Source organism: Drosophila yakuba, chromosome 3L, assembly GCF_016746365.2.
Source record: "Drosophila yakuba strain Tai18E2 chromosome 3L, Prin_Dyak_Tai18E2_2.1, whole genome shotgun sequence".
Lineage (NCBI taxonomy): Eukaryota > Metazoa > Arthropoda > Insecta > Diptera > Drosophilidae > Drosophila > Drosophila yakuba.
The window spans coordinates 19,882,155-19,895,778 of NC_052529.2; the positions used below are offsets into that span (position 1 = coordinate 19,882,155).

Below are 13,624 nucleotides of genomic sequence, written 5' to 3' on the forward strand. Positions count from 1 at the left end.
TTGCGTGGCCATCGAACCGCACAGGAAAAAATGGTTATAAATTTAAGGACGTACTATTGCATTTCAATTGGTAAGCTTTAGATACACTACTAAACACCTACATGTAAATCAAAAGATAGTAAGTGAATTTTAAACTTTAAACTTTTATTCGAATATATTATCAAGATTAACTCAGGAATAAAATAATGAAGCTCCCTACTGGGCGAACCTAATAATTGATAATATATAATTGTAGCTGAAACTATTTATAGAAATGATGCTTTTTACCAATTGTTTTTTATATTATGTTCTTGTTTGCTGTATTTGCATTTTCTTTGTATAAACTGCATTGCATTTATAAATTATAAAGAGGCACTTTTTGCAGGCATTCAACATGTTGTTTTAAAAAATATAACTTTTTCGTCTTGAACGGATGTTGTGACTCCCACTGGAACATTGCATTGATTACCAATTTTTTTCCACACTGCACCGAAATTTTCATATTTTTTGGTTCAGGTTTTTTTATCTTAAATTTTTTACGTTTGGTGGGTTGAGCGTTTTCTTTACGTTCCATTATTGTTGCTGAAAAAGTTTGCCCGCTCATAATTCCCGATTGCTCTTTTGCTCAATTGTAAATCTGGGGGCGTTGGGTGGATGCTCAGTGGCGTTTCCGGGGATGGGTATATTCGGCAGCCCGGGTCCGCAGTTGTTTTACGCAACGTTTACTGTGGCATTGGACTCATCTTCGGTGGAAATTTGGTGGGGGTGGAGGTGGGCGTACGTGGGCACCCACCCACATCTCTGCAGCTCGGACTTGAACTCTCTCGTGTACTTTTGGACTCAAACGTCTGTTTTACGCTAATTGGAAAAGTTGCAAGTTTTTTGCCCTGCTTTTTACCAGAAAGGGGGGCTAAAATGGCAGGGATGCGGTCTTCACTCGATAGGCCTGTGCGGTGTGTGGCTTTTATTGGAGGCAAATTGCTTAGAGCGATGCTTATTAGCAGCTGACACGGCTACGGCTGTCTCATCATCAAAGTTGCGGCCTAAACTGCGAGCAGCTTAAAAAATACGTATACAAAATAATCACAAGACAAACGACCTGACTTTCATACTTTTAAATTGGCCATTAGCCCGCTTTCGCGATAGGCCCTGTCAGAGAATCTCGGCTACGCCCTTCCCCAAATCAGCTTAGTCTTAAGACCCTGCATCCTGCTCTTTATTTGTAATTATAATAAACAAAAATGACTTTATATGAAGGATGTTTCTGCATCCGCTGTTTGCTCTCGTCGCGCCATTATCATCAAGAACTCTTCGCTAACGCGGTGTTTATGCGGCATCGGAAGTTGTGATTTAAAAATACTGGTTCCCGTATTCAACTATTTTGATGGAAATTCACCTAATTTAATCCTTGTTATCCTCGTTAAATGTAGCAAATGATTTCTACGTCGAAATAAAGCATTTAAAAATAAAACAAAATAATGATTAAATTGCCTGAGCATTATATTGTAACGAGATCTTAATAGTCGCAAACATCTATACACATATATAAAGTAAATAAATGTAAAACTTCTGAGTTGAATAGGCCGAAGAATTCAGTTTCAAATAAAAGTGGGAAATTTTTCTCAACTCTCACCGGGATTATTCCGAAAACAGGCAACGTGTGAACCCGAATTTCTGAAGTACTACGAGGGTCCTTCGCGTGTTGTGTCTGATGACTGTGCCTTCCAGGCTCAACGGCGAAAGCGCCTGCGTGGTGAGAGGTAATAGTGGGATATTCTTCTGTGGGGCAGCAGAAACAAGAAGAAAAACACTGGAAAATCCCGAAATCGGAGCGATATGTGTCCGTTCTAACTGGCAAATGGTCTGTGCAGCGACGGCGGCAGCAGGTTAGTTCAGTCTCTCGCCTTAAATGGCCGCGTGCGGCAGACAAAAGCGCATGAAAAATTCATTGGAAAGCGTCGGAACCGAAAGTTTATCGTCAGGATAGCGACAACAACAAGGAGCACGCACTACTATAGCGAATATAGTACATCGAGTGCTAGTCCTAAACGTCTATCGTTAGGTGTAACGAGGTGTGCTTCTGTTTGTGTGCAGTGTGTGTTTGTGAGGAGGATTTGTGACTGTGTCAGTGGCGTTGCTAAAAAAACACAACAACAATTGAATGCCAAACTGAAAGTGGTTGACAGGCAACTGGAAAAACAACGGCCAAGGCAATAACTTCGAGTGTTCTTTCGGCCAAGGCAAAGTGAAAGCAATACTTATCCGAAAAATAGAGAAAATACACAAAACAGCGATCAAAAACCGAGCTTCAATTACCGAAAGCTTATTATTTTTCCATTGATTTCCCAGCAAATAAAGTGAGCAACAATTCCGAAAATATATTCTAGCCCTGGACGCTTCTGCTTGAGTGTGGAGTGGTAGTAGTCACAGAACATCAAACGTTTAAATACAAATTAGTTAGGCATGTGCTCCAACAAATTCGATTTCCCCCTCATGCTGTCTCTTTCGCAAAGGCTTCGTTCCGTCTCTTTCTGTGTTGAATTTTCAACAACTTTTTGGCATGTGGCACACTTTTTGGGGATTCGTTGAATTTAATTTCCAAAGTTCTGTTTTCTGTTTCGATGTATTTTCCTTTTTTTGTGCTGCATGGGCAGCGGTTCATTTTCCAGGCTCTGATTTTGGCCCTGACCACGTTTTGGTTAATTAAGCCTGCGAAGTCGCCGAAGTGCGATTTGAAGCCAGCTTGAGCAGACATTGATTAAAAAAAATGCCGATGGTGTCATCAAGTTGAATAGGAAAACTTTAATTGGGAGCAACGGCTGGGGAAACTTTTTCCAACTGATGGACAAATACGTCGAGCTTGCTTTCAAAAATTACTTTTTAATTTGAATCTGATTAAGTTTCTGTGAAAGTTTTCATAGTCAATTAAAAAACATTTTCTGTGGATATAGCATCACATTGACCTTTACATATTTTTTGATTAACAAAGTTTTTCTGGCATTACAATCGGTTTAAATCATTAATTTATAAGATTGCTAAAATGCATTTTACATAAAAGTAAATTGGTTTTGCTTAATTTAAATTTGTTTATGCGAATCCGTTTTAATTTAATTGAGTTACAACGCAAAAAACATTCAATTATGACTATCTCGCCGCCATAAGGTGCAATTCAATTATATCCGTAGGCAAGAATTGGATGTTCTTTTATTTAATAAAGAACTAATGTTTCATTGCCCTAAAAGCTTAGTATTATATACGTTTATTCATACATATACATTGTACTTGCCAAAACTCAAATATACTAATTTCAAAGTGATTTCGTTTTATTGCATCTAAAAGTTTTGTAAGCCACTAATTACTAATTTATGGCCCAACACGAAATTGGCAGAAAACTATGCACTTTATTTCGTATTTAATTTATTCTAACGCTCGAAACCCTTATCTTACATTAAAGAAAAAGAAAATGGAATTAATGAGTGGTGTTTAAAATGAAATGTTGCATATCAGAGTTCGAAAGTGTTCTTATTCATGAATAATTTGATTAGCGCATAAAGTGTCGCCATTTTAGGATATTTCAATTTACCGAAATTGCGGAACCATTTTACAAATTTATGACCATCGAACAGTAGGCAGACGTCAATGAAAATTTAATGAAATTAGACCGGCGAGCGATTTCCGCAAATTTTCAATTGTAAAACGCCAATTCTGGAGCTATTTGGGGATTGGGCACAGAGGTCCTGTCCGCAGTTTATGGCATTTTAATCATCTAAGAACGCTCTTGCTCTTTGCAGTCAACATGCAAATTGCCTGCGCCGGACCCGCAGTCGAATCCAGCAGCAGAATCCTTGCCAGGCATCCTCATCCTCATCATCAACAACATCGTCATCATTGGAGGCAGTGGAACGCGAACGCACCGTAGAGCCAACAGGGCGCAATAAAAATTGCCTATAAATGGGCGGAAGTGCCAGAGGCGTGGGGAGGAGGGCCGTGGTCCTGGAGCAGGATGTACGCACAAGGACATCAGAGGGGGAGCGGCAGAGGGGGGTCGATGCCAAACAGCAGCACAACAATGCCAAGCTTCCGCTTAGGATGCGCTCGAACGGAAGTTATTTTGGCCGCCTGAACGTGAGCGCGCTGCTCATCTACTTGTGGTGCTATCTGCTCCTGGTTATGGCAGCATCTGGCGGCAGCAACCACGTGGTAAATGGCCTCAAATGCTACTGCAATCCGAAGGAGTGCGACGTGATCCGCTCACCCGACTGCCCCGGAAAAGGACTAATGCTTTGGGATCCCTGCAAGTAAGTCCTGCTCCCAAAGCTCCAATTAAAACGATATTTTCCGGCCTGCACATGCCATTTATTTTGTATGTAAGCCAAACAGAAACATTGATATCAGGCTTTATTCCAGCGGTCTGGCTTTGTTAGACTTTCATTTTGTTTTGGTCATCTGGTAAACTTGTGACTTTTGGTATAATGAAATACAATTTTCTGTACGCTAGTAATCTAAAATTAAAAATATTCTATTTTAATTTTTTTGGTTTATAGGGCCCACACTTTGTTTTGGTTACATAACATTGTTTCGAAATCGCATTGTAATCAAACCCATTAACACATGTTTTAATTTCGGGTTGTACCTTTACCAGTATGTTGGTTTCCAAGATAAATAGACAAACTCTGAATTAGGTTTAATGCACAAAGCATTGTTTTGATTGCATAGCACACAAAGGAGCTGTATTTTCGTATCATTATCGTTGGATGCACCATGGTGGCCAAAACAACAGAAAACAATTTAATAGCGCGTAATCCTAAAGCTTTGATGATTGCCCAACGGGATTATCAACGTTTTCATTTTAGGTACATATATTCACAACTTATACAAGTGTTAAACTCACATGATTTTATGATTGAATAAACTTAGTATTATACCCATACTCGTAGAATAAAAGGGTATACTAGACTCATTGAAAAGTATGTAACAGGCAGAAGGAAGCGTTTCCGACCATATAAAGTATATATATTCTTGATCAGGATCAATTGCCGAGCCGATCTGGCCATGTCCGTCTGTCCGTCCGTCTGTCCATCCGTCTGTCCATCCGTCTGTCTGTCCGTATGAACGTCGATATCTGAGGAACTATAAAAACTAGAATGTTGCGATTAAGCATAAAGTTTGCAGTGCAAATTCCACTAACTGAGTAATGGGTATCAGATAGTCAGAGAACTCGTCTGCGTTCTCACTTGTTTACATTACTTATAAGATCATTATTCGACATAAATATTACCTCTTTTTTTTTTTTCATTTAAATAGTTTAGTTAAATGGTTTCGGAGAGAGGTGTGACGTTTTCATACTAACTATTACCTAACTGAGCATGAAATGGTCACAAATTGATAAGCTCACCACGATCTTAATAATTGGCATTGATATAATTAAGAGCGTCAGACATCAGAGTGTCTCGTCTAAATTCCAACCCATTTCGCATCGTGAGTCACGTAATGTACTGATTGGAATTCACATCAGGCACACAGATGGCTTCTTCTCCTCGTCTCACTTCCAGTACAGAGTGTTAACTAATTGTTAACGCTTATCGAATCGAAGACGGAATCTAATCAATTACCACCGGGATTCCTTCCATCCATAGTCCATTGCGAGGATTATGCCCACATCCATTTATACTATATGTCATATACCTCCAACTATTCGCAGATGTTGCCGCATATGCGCCAAAACTTTGGGCGAATCCTGCGGCGGCCCGGGCGGATTTTCCGGTCAATGTGAGCCGCCCTTGCAGTGTGTGACCAAGCTGCCCATTAGCAGCGGATTGGGCGTGTGCATGGGTGAGTCTTTAGTTTTATGTATACACTACAAATGTGCACTCAGAAAAAAGTCTCCTAACTAACTACTCACAGATAGCAAGGGTAATATTAAAAGGCTTTTTATCTTTGCAACAATTCAACTTCATTTAATAATAATACAGGTGGTATTCATCTAATTGTTTTTAACTTGGAACAGTAAAACTTCAGTGACTATATGAGCTATTAACACAGTAGAGTTTCATTTATTGCTTGGCAGAAGAAAGCCACGTTTAAAGTCAAAACCAAAAAGGCAAAAGTGTGTAGTTTTTTCCAGTGTGCATTTAGCACTTACAAAAATAATAAATAGGGACAGGGAGCAGCACCAGCAAGCGGGATATGGTTATGGAGCATTCGTATTTAGTCGCATCCATTATGCATTAACATCACGTATTATAGACCACAGCGCCCTCAATTGATATGTCCGCAACCAGTTCGGAGCTCTTCAGCATTTTCAGTCGCACTTGCCACTTGGCCTGCGGAGCTCCTGGCGGGAATTCGTCCGAAATGAATGTATAGTTGCGGATCTCGTACAGTTTTCCCTGCATAATTTGATGGCATCGAATCGGGGTTTTGTGTATAATCGTGTTTGGGGAATTAATGCGGCCCGGTTGTGCGGCAATTTGCAATGAAAATGGAAAATGCTAAATGAAATAACTGCAAAATGTTGTTCAATTCTAAATAGTTTCGTTCGACAAGAGTGCCACAACACGATATGTTGACAAATATTTGCTTTTATTTATTGAAAGTTGTATCTCAAGGGAAAATATTTGTCTTCATCCTGCTGGACAGGGGCAAAGTTTGGCTAGCTCTAAAATACAAGCGGAAGTGCTATTTCATTAAATTGCTTTCCTGGCTTGTTGTCATCGAAACATGTTTTGACAAGAACTGAAGTTGTCCAATTGTAAATGGAAAGCTAATGTTTCATCGAAACATTATCCTAAACCATTTCAAAATTTGAACGGGTAAACTATAGGAATTGAACAAAGAGCGTTAAGTGATGTATATTTCACTAACCTTTAAAACAGGACAGTTGGCTGGTAAATTGCTGACAGATTTGAGCCTTTTAAACAATTTGCCAACGATGTTGTTTTGGTACATCGAGCCCAAGTATTTGCATCCGTCCATCTTAATATCGGCTATATTCATGCGGCTTTTATCCTTTTTCATCAAATCAAATGTTGCAAGTACGTCAAAGTGCTCGATGGTTTGGTTTAAACTAAATTTGGCCGATACCACGGCAGTCCTTTGTCGCACAAGTAGACATTCTAAGCTGTTGACATATGACTTGGCTATAACTTGACAGTTCAGTGATTTGATTGCAATGTCATAGTTGTTCTGGCGGGAAAAATTGTCTTTTTTTTAATTATTATGCTGGGCAAATACAACAAACCTTTGCCAATCCCAATTGCAGACGAAGAAATATCACGAAAAATGAAAACCGGGCAAGCATTATGCCAAACTAAAGCGAAAAATGAGATTTGGGTCGGCTTATATAGGTCCCGCATAATTTAAAATAAAAAAACGTCACCATAATCTCTTTTAATGCGCTAAGAATCAAAGTTCATTGTGGGGCTTAATTACCATTTAATGTGTGATTAATACGCCCCAGAAATGCTCCTCTTTTCATCCATTTGGTGTTAATAACCGTGTTTGTTTTACTTGTTTTTCCAAATAGATTTGCAGCACCTGACCGCACTGACCTACAGTCAGCATGATAATTGTTCCGACAGCGATTCGATTGTTTTGGAGCCGGGCTGCGAGATCACCAATAAACGCTGCCAGTGCTGGCCAACTATGCGCACCTGTCTCAGCGAACTGACCAGCGATGGAGGATCTCCCGACGATTCTCGCTGGCACTTTAAGAACCTAGAGGTTGGTACACAAATCGTCCTTCCTACACAAATTTTCCTTCTAATACTCTTTCCTTACCCGCCAGGACTGCCAGTTGAACTTACAAAACCTAATAAAACTCGAACAGGAATTCGATGAAGACTACAAAATCTCACCGAGCAAATTCACATACAAAAAACTGCGCAGAAAGCGAAAATCTTTAAGGAAACGCATGTAACTATATCCATGGGCTTGAAATCATATACAAAGGTGTCCAAAAGTGTGCATCTTTTTAGTCGTTCACCTAGGAACTCGATTGTTTATTGCACACTTTTTGATGGCTTTATAACGTTTTCAAAGCCATAGTGATTTCTCAAAATTGTATTTAATGGCGGTAATTCCCTTGTTTTCAGCATCATCTTGAAGGATTGAGGCATGAAGACGCCGTCGCGATTTTCCACGCTCTCAGCTCTTAACTCAATAAAACAAAATGAGAAATCTCTGTACAGATAGTATGCTTACTTCTAACTAATTATATGGCTATTATAAATAACGTACATATACAACAACATATACATATACAAGAGGAAAAAGTACATATGAGAAATAGACAAAATGTATGCATCCTAAGACATTTGTTACTTTATTGTTTTTAGAAAGCGCGTACGTATGTATAAATTTGCAATTTTTATTCCTACTGCCCCCGAAAAGAAAATATACAAAACAATAAATGTAAAACATTTACAAAATGTTATTGCTTTAAAAAAATAACAATTACAAAATGTGCAAAGTGTTGGAATTTCCCATAGGCCTAAGTCAAGCCATTCAATAAACAATAAAGCCGAATGACAAATTTTGCTAACAGAAACAGCATCGAAAATATATAAGTGGTCAGAAAATAAATCAAAAGTGGTTTTTCTTCATTATGGGATTTACTGGTATATAATAATAGGATATCTCCTTGGAACAGATCTTAATATCCGATACCTGTAACTCAGAAGGTGGGAATGCATGGAAGAAATTTCATGAAATATTAGTAGAAGATAATAAAATAGAAAAAAAACATTCCGTAAGTGTGGGCGTGACAGTATTGAGCTAACCGCGTAAGACTGGAGTTGCAAAACTTTTATAACAAGACTTAATTCCTATTCCTGTCTTTCCATCTCTTAAAGATCACGGCGTTCATAGGTATAGAGAGGAGGACGGACGGATGGACTTGGCCAGATTGACTAGTGATATCCATAAAATTATTAATTTATGAAAATAAAGTGGCGAAGAAATTCAAACGAATCCGAACCAATTCAGTTATTGGCATATCAAATAAGCCAAAACTTTACCTTTTACATATATCTTACAGTATTAACCTTTATATTTTACATATATCTTACATGGGAGGTATAATTACATAATATGTAATACCGTAAGAATTGTCTTACCTGTAAAGTATGCAACATGTTAAGAGGATGTAAAAAGCGTGCCAGTAGCACATGTAGAATTTAAGGGTTCGGCTGCCAGGCACTAGGTGTCGCACAAATTCGTGCGTTAAAATCGGATGAAATTTGGACAATTGGAATTTCAAAAAGGAGTTAAAATAGTGTTTAATAATTTTGTTTATTTTTTTTAAATTTTGTTTACGAAATAAAAATTTTTAAGTGACATTGTCTAATTTGCTTATTAGATTACTTTTTTATTTGTTTATGAAAGCTACACAGGTGCAAAATGCTGATTCTGCCTTTCCAAAACTATACAAATAAAAATAAATTATATAAATTTATTGAATTAAAAAAAAAAAAATGTTTGTAACATTTATGATATGCTACCATAAAATATACATATTGATATGAGATTTTTTTGGTATAGTAACTTGTAACTTATAAGTGTCGTATTCTAGGAATGAACAAAGAACTTTTAACTATAATTATGTATTTCTCCATGATACATAAAAATTACTTAGTACATGGGATCCACTAACTCACTGGTCCTGTTTCCAAGCCTTAAGAACAACCTGGCGAGTAAAGCAGCGCTCTAAAGGCCCAATTCCAACTTCAAGCCCTTCTGCCCCAAAAATCGGCCATCAACAGCAGTCGAGTGGGGTCAGTTGTTCATCTTGAAAAGATCAAAGATACACTTTGGCGCTTAAGTGTTTTCCCGCCACTCCGTAGCCTCATCGCCACCTATCAAGTGAAGGAGTTCGAGATATTTGTTTCGCTTTTCGAATTGAGTTGTTATATTTTCTGTGGCTCCGTGCACTCGAGTTCGTTAGGCACCTTAGTGGAGCAAACAAAAGCAATTAGACGGCGTCATCTGACAGCCTCAATGGAATAGTTTTCGGGGCGAATACCGGAGGAATGCCGCAGCATTTATCGATCGATCGCCCTCTGATGGGATGTCCAACTGCCAATGAGACCGGGTTGAATAAAAAATAAGTAAAATAAATGGGACGAGGGGGGGCCACTGTATCCAGGGCGCAGAACAAAAGAGCTCCAGTGCGGAGGAGTGAGGTGTTAAAAATTCTACCCTTTATGCTCCTATTATGATTTGACTCGCTGCTTGTGGACTTTGATGGACATTTACGATATGAGAAATATCTGTTGGTGCACTTAGAAAAATGTATTCATTTGGCTAGTCTTAGGTTGAAAACTTTAATTAAATAATAATATTTAGTAATTTCTGAAACTAACATAAAATGAAATAAACAAGAATAAATCAAGAAAGTAAGTTCTGTACCTTCAATTTTGTAAAGGAATTTGAATAATAAAATAAATAAAAATTAAAATGTATAAAATCCCAGACTTAGCCACAGATTTTTCGAGTACATATGTGCGTGGAGTTTTATAAATCTTTTCAGCTTTTGTCTCACTTGTTTGACAACCGATGCGTACAAATCAAAGCAGGAATCCAGAGTCAGAGTCAGAGGCCCCAAGCCTCGGCTCGTCTGTTGTTTGATTAATAGCCGCACAATTGATATGTTAAGTGGTAAATTACGCCATTGGCACGCAAATGTATCTTCAAGATACATGCGTTTGAATGTAGACAAAATAGAAAAAATCAAAAAACGGGCAAATTGTTGTTTGTTTAAGGCGCCGCTTTGAATGGAGATACAAATCTCGGAACTGCGCTATCGAGACTCTGGAAAGGCGGAGTCTAAAGTGCGTAAAGTGATTTAATTTTGAATGAACGGCGGAGAAAGTTCATCAAAGACACACACTCACTCGTTGGCCGGCATACAATTATTCAATTATTTGGTTGATTTTTCCCTTGTTTTTTGCAGGGGGAAGAAAAGCTTGGCATTTTACAAGGTTCGTTGGCTTAAATTAAAACCCATTAGTCTACTTTTAACACGATTTCAGGGAGCCTATGTTTGTTGTTTTTATGGTAACGTTTATATGCTTAAATAAATGGAAATACAAAACCGAATCGAGGCGAACAAAAAATCCATTAAAGCCTTTTTGTATATTAGAAAAGCGAAACAATGGGGAGGGAGTTCGATTGATGTCATTAAATTTTTGCCACGCCATAAAATTCATTGATTTTTTTTGTTTTATTGAAAATCTGCCATGTAGAAGTGTTATAAAAATCATTTAAAAGCCGAGATGGCCGCTGATTTGATGATTTTTTTGTGGTTTCTGTTTTGTTTTTACTGCACGAAGCCATTGCTTATGCTCAACTAAAATGATTTAATTTCGAAACGTGCCTTGCAAACTTTATGGTCAATTTTCGCTTTAAATATAGATTGAATGCCTCGCCAAATTATTTAAATACGGCTCTGGCTTATTTATTTATTCTGTTCTTTTGTTTTTCCTTTGTTTCGAATATCATGTGACGAAGGTGCTTTATTGGAATGCAAAAGTGAAGGAGGGAGCAGCTTTTTGATGATCGGCAAAGGTCTGAATTATTGTAAATTTTATGGATTTGATTTACGATGTTTTAATAGAACAGTGATTTACGAGGGAGGGTTTTGATGTTTTGATTAAATTTATTTGATTTAATGCGATCGTCTTCCTTACCGAGAAATATTTTTGGCTAATCATTTCATATTTTTGCCTTTCACATATGTACGTGAAGAGAATGTATTTTGATTGAAGTGCGCGAGTTGTGAGTCTCATAAATAAACTGTGGCAAATTCTCTAAGCCAACTCGCTGAAGGCCCATAAATTATAAAGGCGCAGAGCCACAACAACTAAGTTGGCCAATGTGGTTTTTGTGTCATTTTCCTGGCGCGCTTAATAAACTACACACACTTTATGCGATCTGTGGTTCCTCTTGTAGTGGCCTGCCGATTGCTGTTATATGATTTCATATATCATCGCAGCCACGGAGGACCCTCCTCCTCTTCCTCCCCCTCACCCTTTTACTCATTTTGTACTTTTTTGCAGAGTTTACTGTGTTCAGAATGCGCAGGCGTGCGGCATTTAGTTCAGCCTGTCGACTCTCGATTGTCCCTCCTTTGGCCCCGATGGCGCAGATTCCTCTTTGGCCTGTTGTGTATATATGTATACTTTTTGTTTGATAACATTTTATTGTGCGCATTATAAATTATTGGCGTTTGCGGGATTCGAGTTGGCATCAGAACCGGGGCAAAAAGTATCCTTTTACGTTGTTTGTATTTAGCATGCAACATGTGTCCAAATTTGTGCAGCGTACAAATAAAAACGGTGGAGAAATATCTATGTTTAGCTAGTGATGATACCCTGACTATGTATACCTGTTACGCAAATTAATATTTTCTAAAACGAAGATAAACTAAATAATTAATCCTTTGGACGATTAAACAACATATACTAAATTAAATAAAATAAAATAAAACAATTAATGTACCAATAATAAATTAACTGTCCAGGGTATCCGACTGTTCAAGTAGTACCTTCCTGAGATGCGAGTTGATTTTATAAGATTTCTTAGTTTTTGCTGCTGCCTGTTGAGTTTGCGCTTGTTCTGGCCTTTTAGGGAGCTTTGGCCCTAAAACAGACAATTGAGTGTAGTGTGAAAGTTGCTTTAAATACTCTCGGTAACGGTATCGAGGCGTTCCGATGCCCGAAGGCGATGGTGCCGACGACTTGTGATGGAATGGGAGGACCTCGAGATGGGGCTGCAGCCACCAAATCAAACCATTTATGTCTGGCTCATGCGACACATTTATCATCGTCAAGTAACGAAACCCACCTGCACCTGTCTGCTGCTAAGAGAACGAGATGCGGTTCCATTGGGTGGGGAATCTTTGGGGGGAGAGATCTTTAATTACATATTGTACGAGGCACACCCGCTGTGCTGAATGGGGTTCCTCTTCTCAAAGTCATCTAACTGGAGCCCAGTAATAATGAGCTCCAGCGATCCTACACTGCCAGCAACTAAATAACTCTCATATTGAGAACAATGAGAAATCTGTCCGGAATCTGTGGCATCCCATTATGGCCCCCGATATGTAGTGTACATATAGGGCTGGCAGAGGAGCGATGCGCATCGATCAATCGAAATGATATAATTATGGGCAAGACTGAAGAGCGGCTGTGTGTAAATTGATATCAACAAATTACGCGAAAATATTTCAAAAATATTAACGAATGTGAATGATATAATGATGACACGATGGATGTCAGAGGCACTACAAAAAATGATTTATATTAGTTCAAAATATATAAATTACCTAAATAAGTTTAGGAAACCTGCACCTGTATCTCAAAGAACTTTTAATTGCAGAATATTATTCAAACTTTTATTTTTATAATTAAATTCTATACATCTCTGTACATTATTCTGCAATTAATAACATTAAATTATAACCATAAAATATTGTGATGATATTTTAAAAATAGCTTGAACTATTTCTTTCAGTGCACCTGCTCCACCCTAATTATGCCCAATTTAAAAAGGGTTAATTAAGGCACAAAACGCATTTCGTGTCCTGCGTCCGCCAATGAAGAGCGTTATTAATATGCGACATTTTTGATATCTTTTTGCGGCTGCC

General features: G+C 38.2%; 2 protein-coding genes across 3 annotated transcripts; one reads left to right on the forward strand and one right to left on the reverse strand.

Moving 5' to 3' along the window:
• Nucleotides 1–1,876: 1,876 nt before the first annotated feature.
• On the forward strand, nucleotides 1,877–8,562 carry LOC6534752 (cysteine-rich motor neuron 1 protein). 2 transcript variants are annotated; one of them, XM_015195328.2, is made up of 6 exons: nucleotides 1,877–2,051; nucleotides 3,771–4,277; nucleotides 5,681–5,811; nucleotides 7,505–7,701; nucleotides 7,766–7,893; nucleotides 8,073–8,562. In XM_015195328.2, the coding sequence occupies exons 2-6, from the start codon at nucleotides 3,931–3,933 to the stop codon at nucleotides 8,089–8,091; spliced, it is 822 nt and encodes a 273-aa protein (XP_015050814.2). In that variant the 5' UTR covers nucleotides 1,877–2,051; nucleotides 3,771–3,930; the 3' UTR covers nucleotides 8,092–8,562. The 2 variants fall into 2 exon arrangements, with proteins under 2 accessions (XP_015050814.2, XP_015050815.2); XM_015195329.2 differs by lacking the exon at nucleotides 1,877–2,051 and adding an exon at nucleotides 2,092–2,336.
• On the reverse strand, nucleotides 5,769–7,410 carry LOC26535099. Its single transcript, XM_015189670.2, has 3 exons — nucleotides 7,220–7,410; nucleotides 6,844–7,164; nucleotides 5,769–6,368 (listed from the first exon to the last, which is right to left on the reverse strand). The coding sequence occupies exons 1-3, from the start codon at nucleotides 7,277–7,279 to the stop codon at nucleotides 6,213–6,215; spliced, it is 537 nt and encodes a 178-aa protein (XP_015045156.1). The 5' UTR covers nucleotides 7,280–7,410; the 3' UTR covers nucleotides 5,769–6,212.
• Nucleotides 8,563–13,624: the final 5,062 nt, after the last annotated feature.

Bases quoted from the DNA above. Each gene is read 5' to 3' on its own strand.
- LOC6534752 (XM_015195328.2), top strand. From the start codon at position 3,931: ATGGGCGGAAGTGCCAGAGGCGTGGGGAGGAGGGCCGTGGTCCTGGAG. The intron at 5,812-7,504 runs GTGAGTCTTTAG...TTTTCCAAATAG, and splicing joins CGGATTGGGCGTGTGCATGG to ATTTGCAGCACCTGACCGCA. The intron at 7,702-7,765 runs GTTGGTACACAA...CTTACCCGCCAG, and splicing joins GGCACTTTAAGAACCTAGAG to GACTGCCAGTTGAACTTACA.
- LOC26535099 (XM_015189670.2), bottom strand. From the start codon at position 7,279: ATGCTTGCCCGGTTTTCATTTTTCGTGATATTTCTTCGTCTGCAATTG. The intron at 7,165-7,219 runs GTTTGTTGTATT...TTTTCCCGCCAG, and splicing joins TGCAATTGGGATTGGCAAAG to AACAACTATGACATTGCAAT. The intron at 6,369-6,843 runs GTTAGTGAAATA...CAAATTATGCAG, and splicing joins CCAACTGTCCTGTTTTAAAG to GGAAAACTGTACGAGATCCG.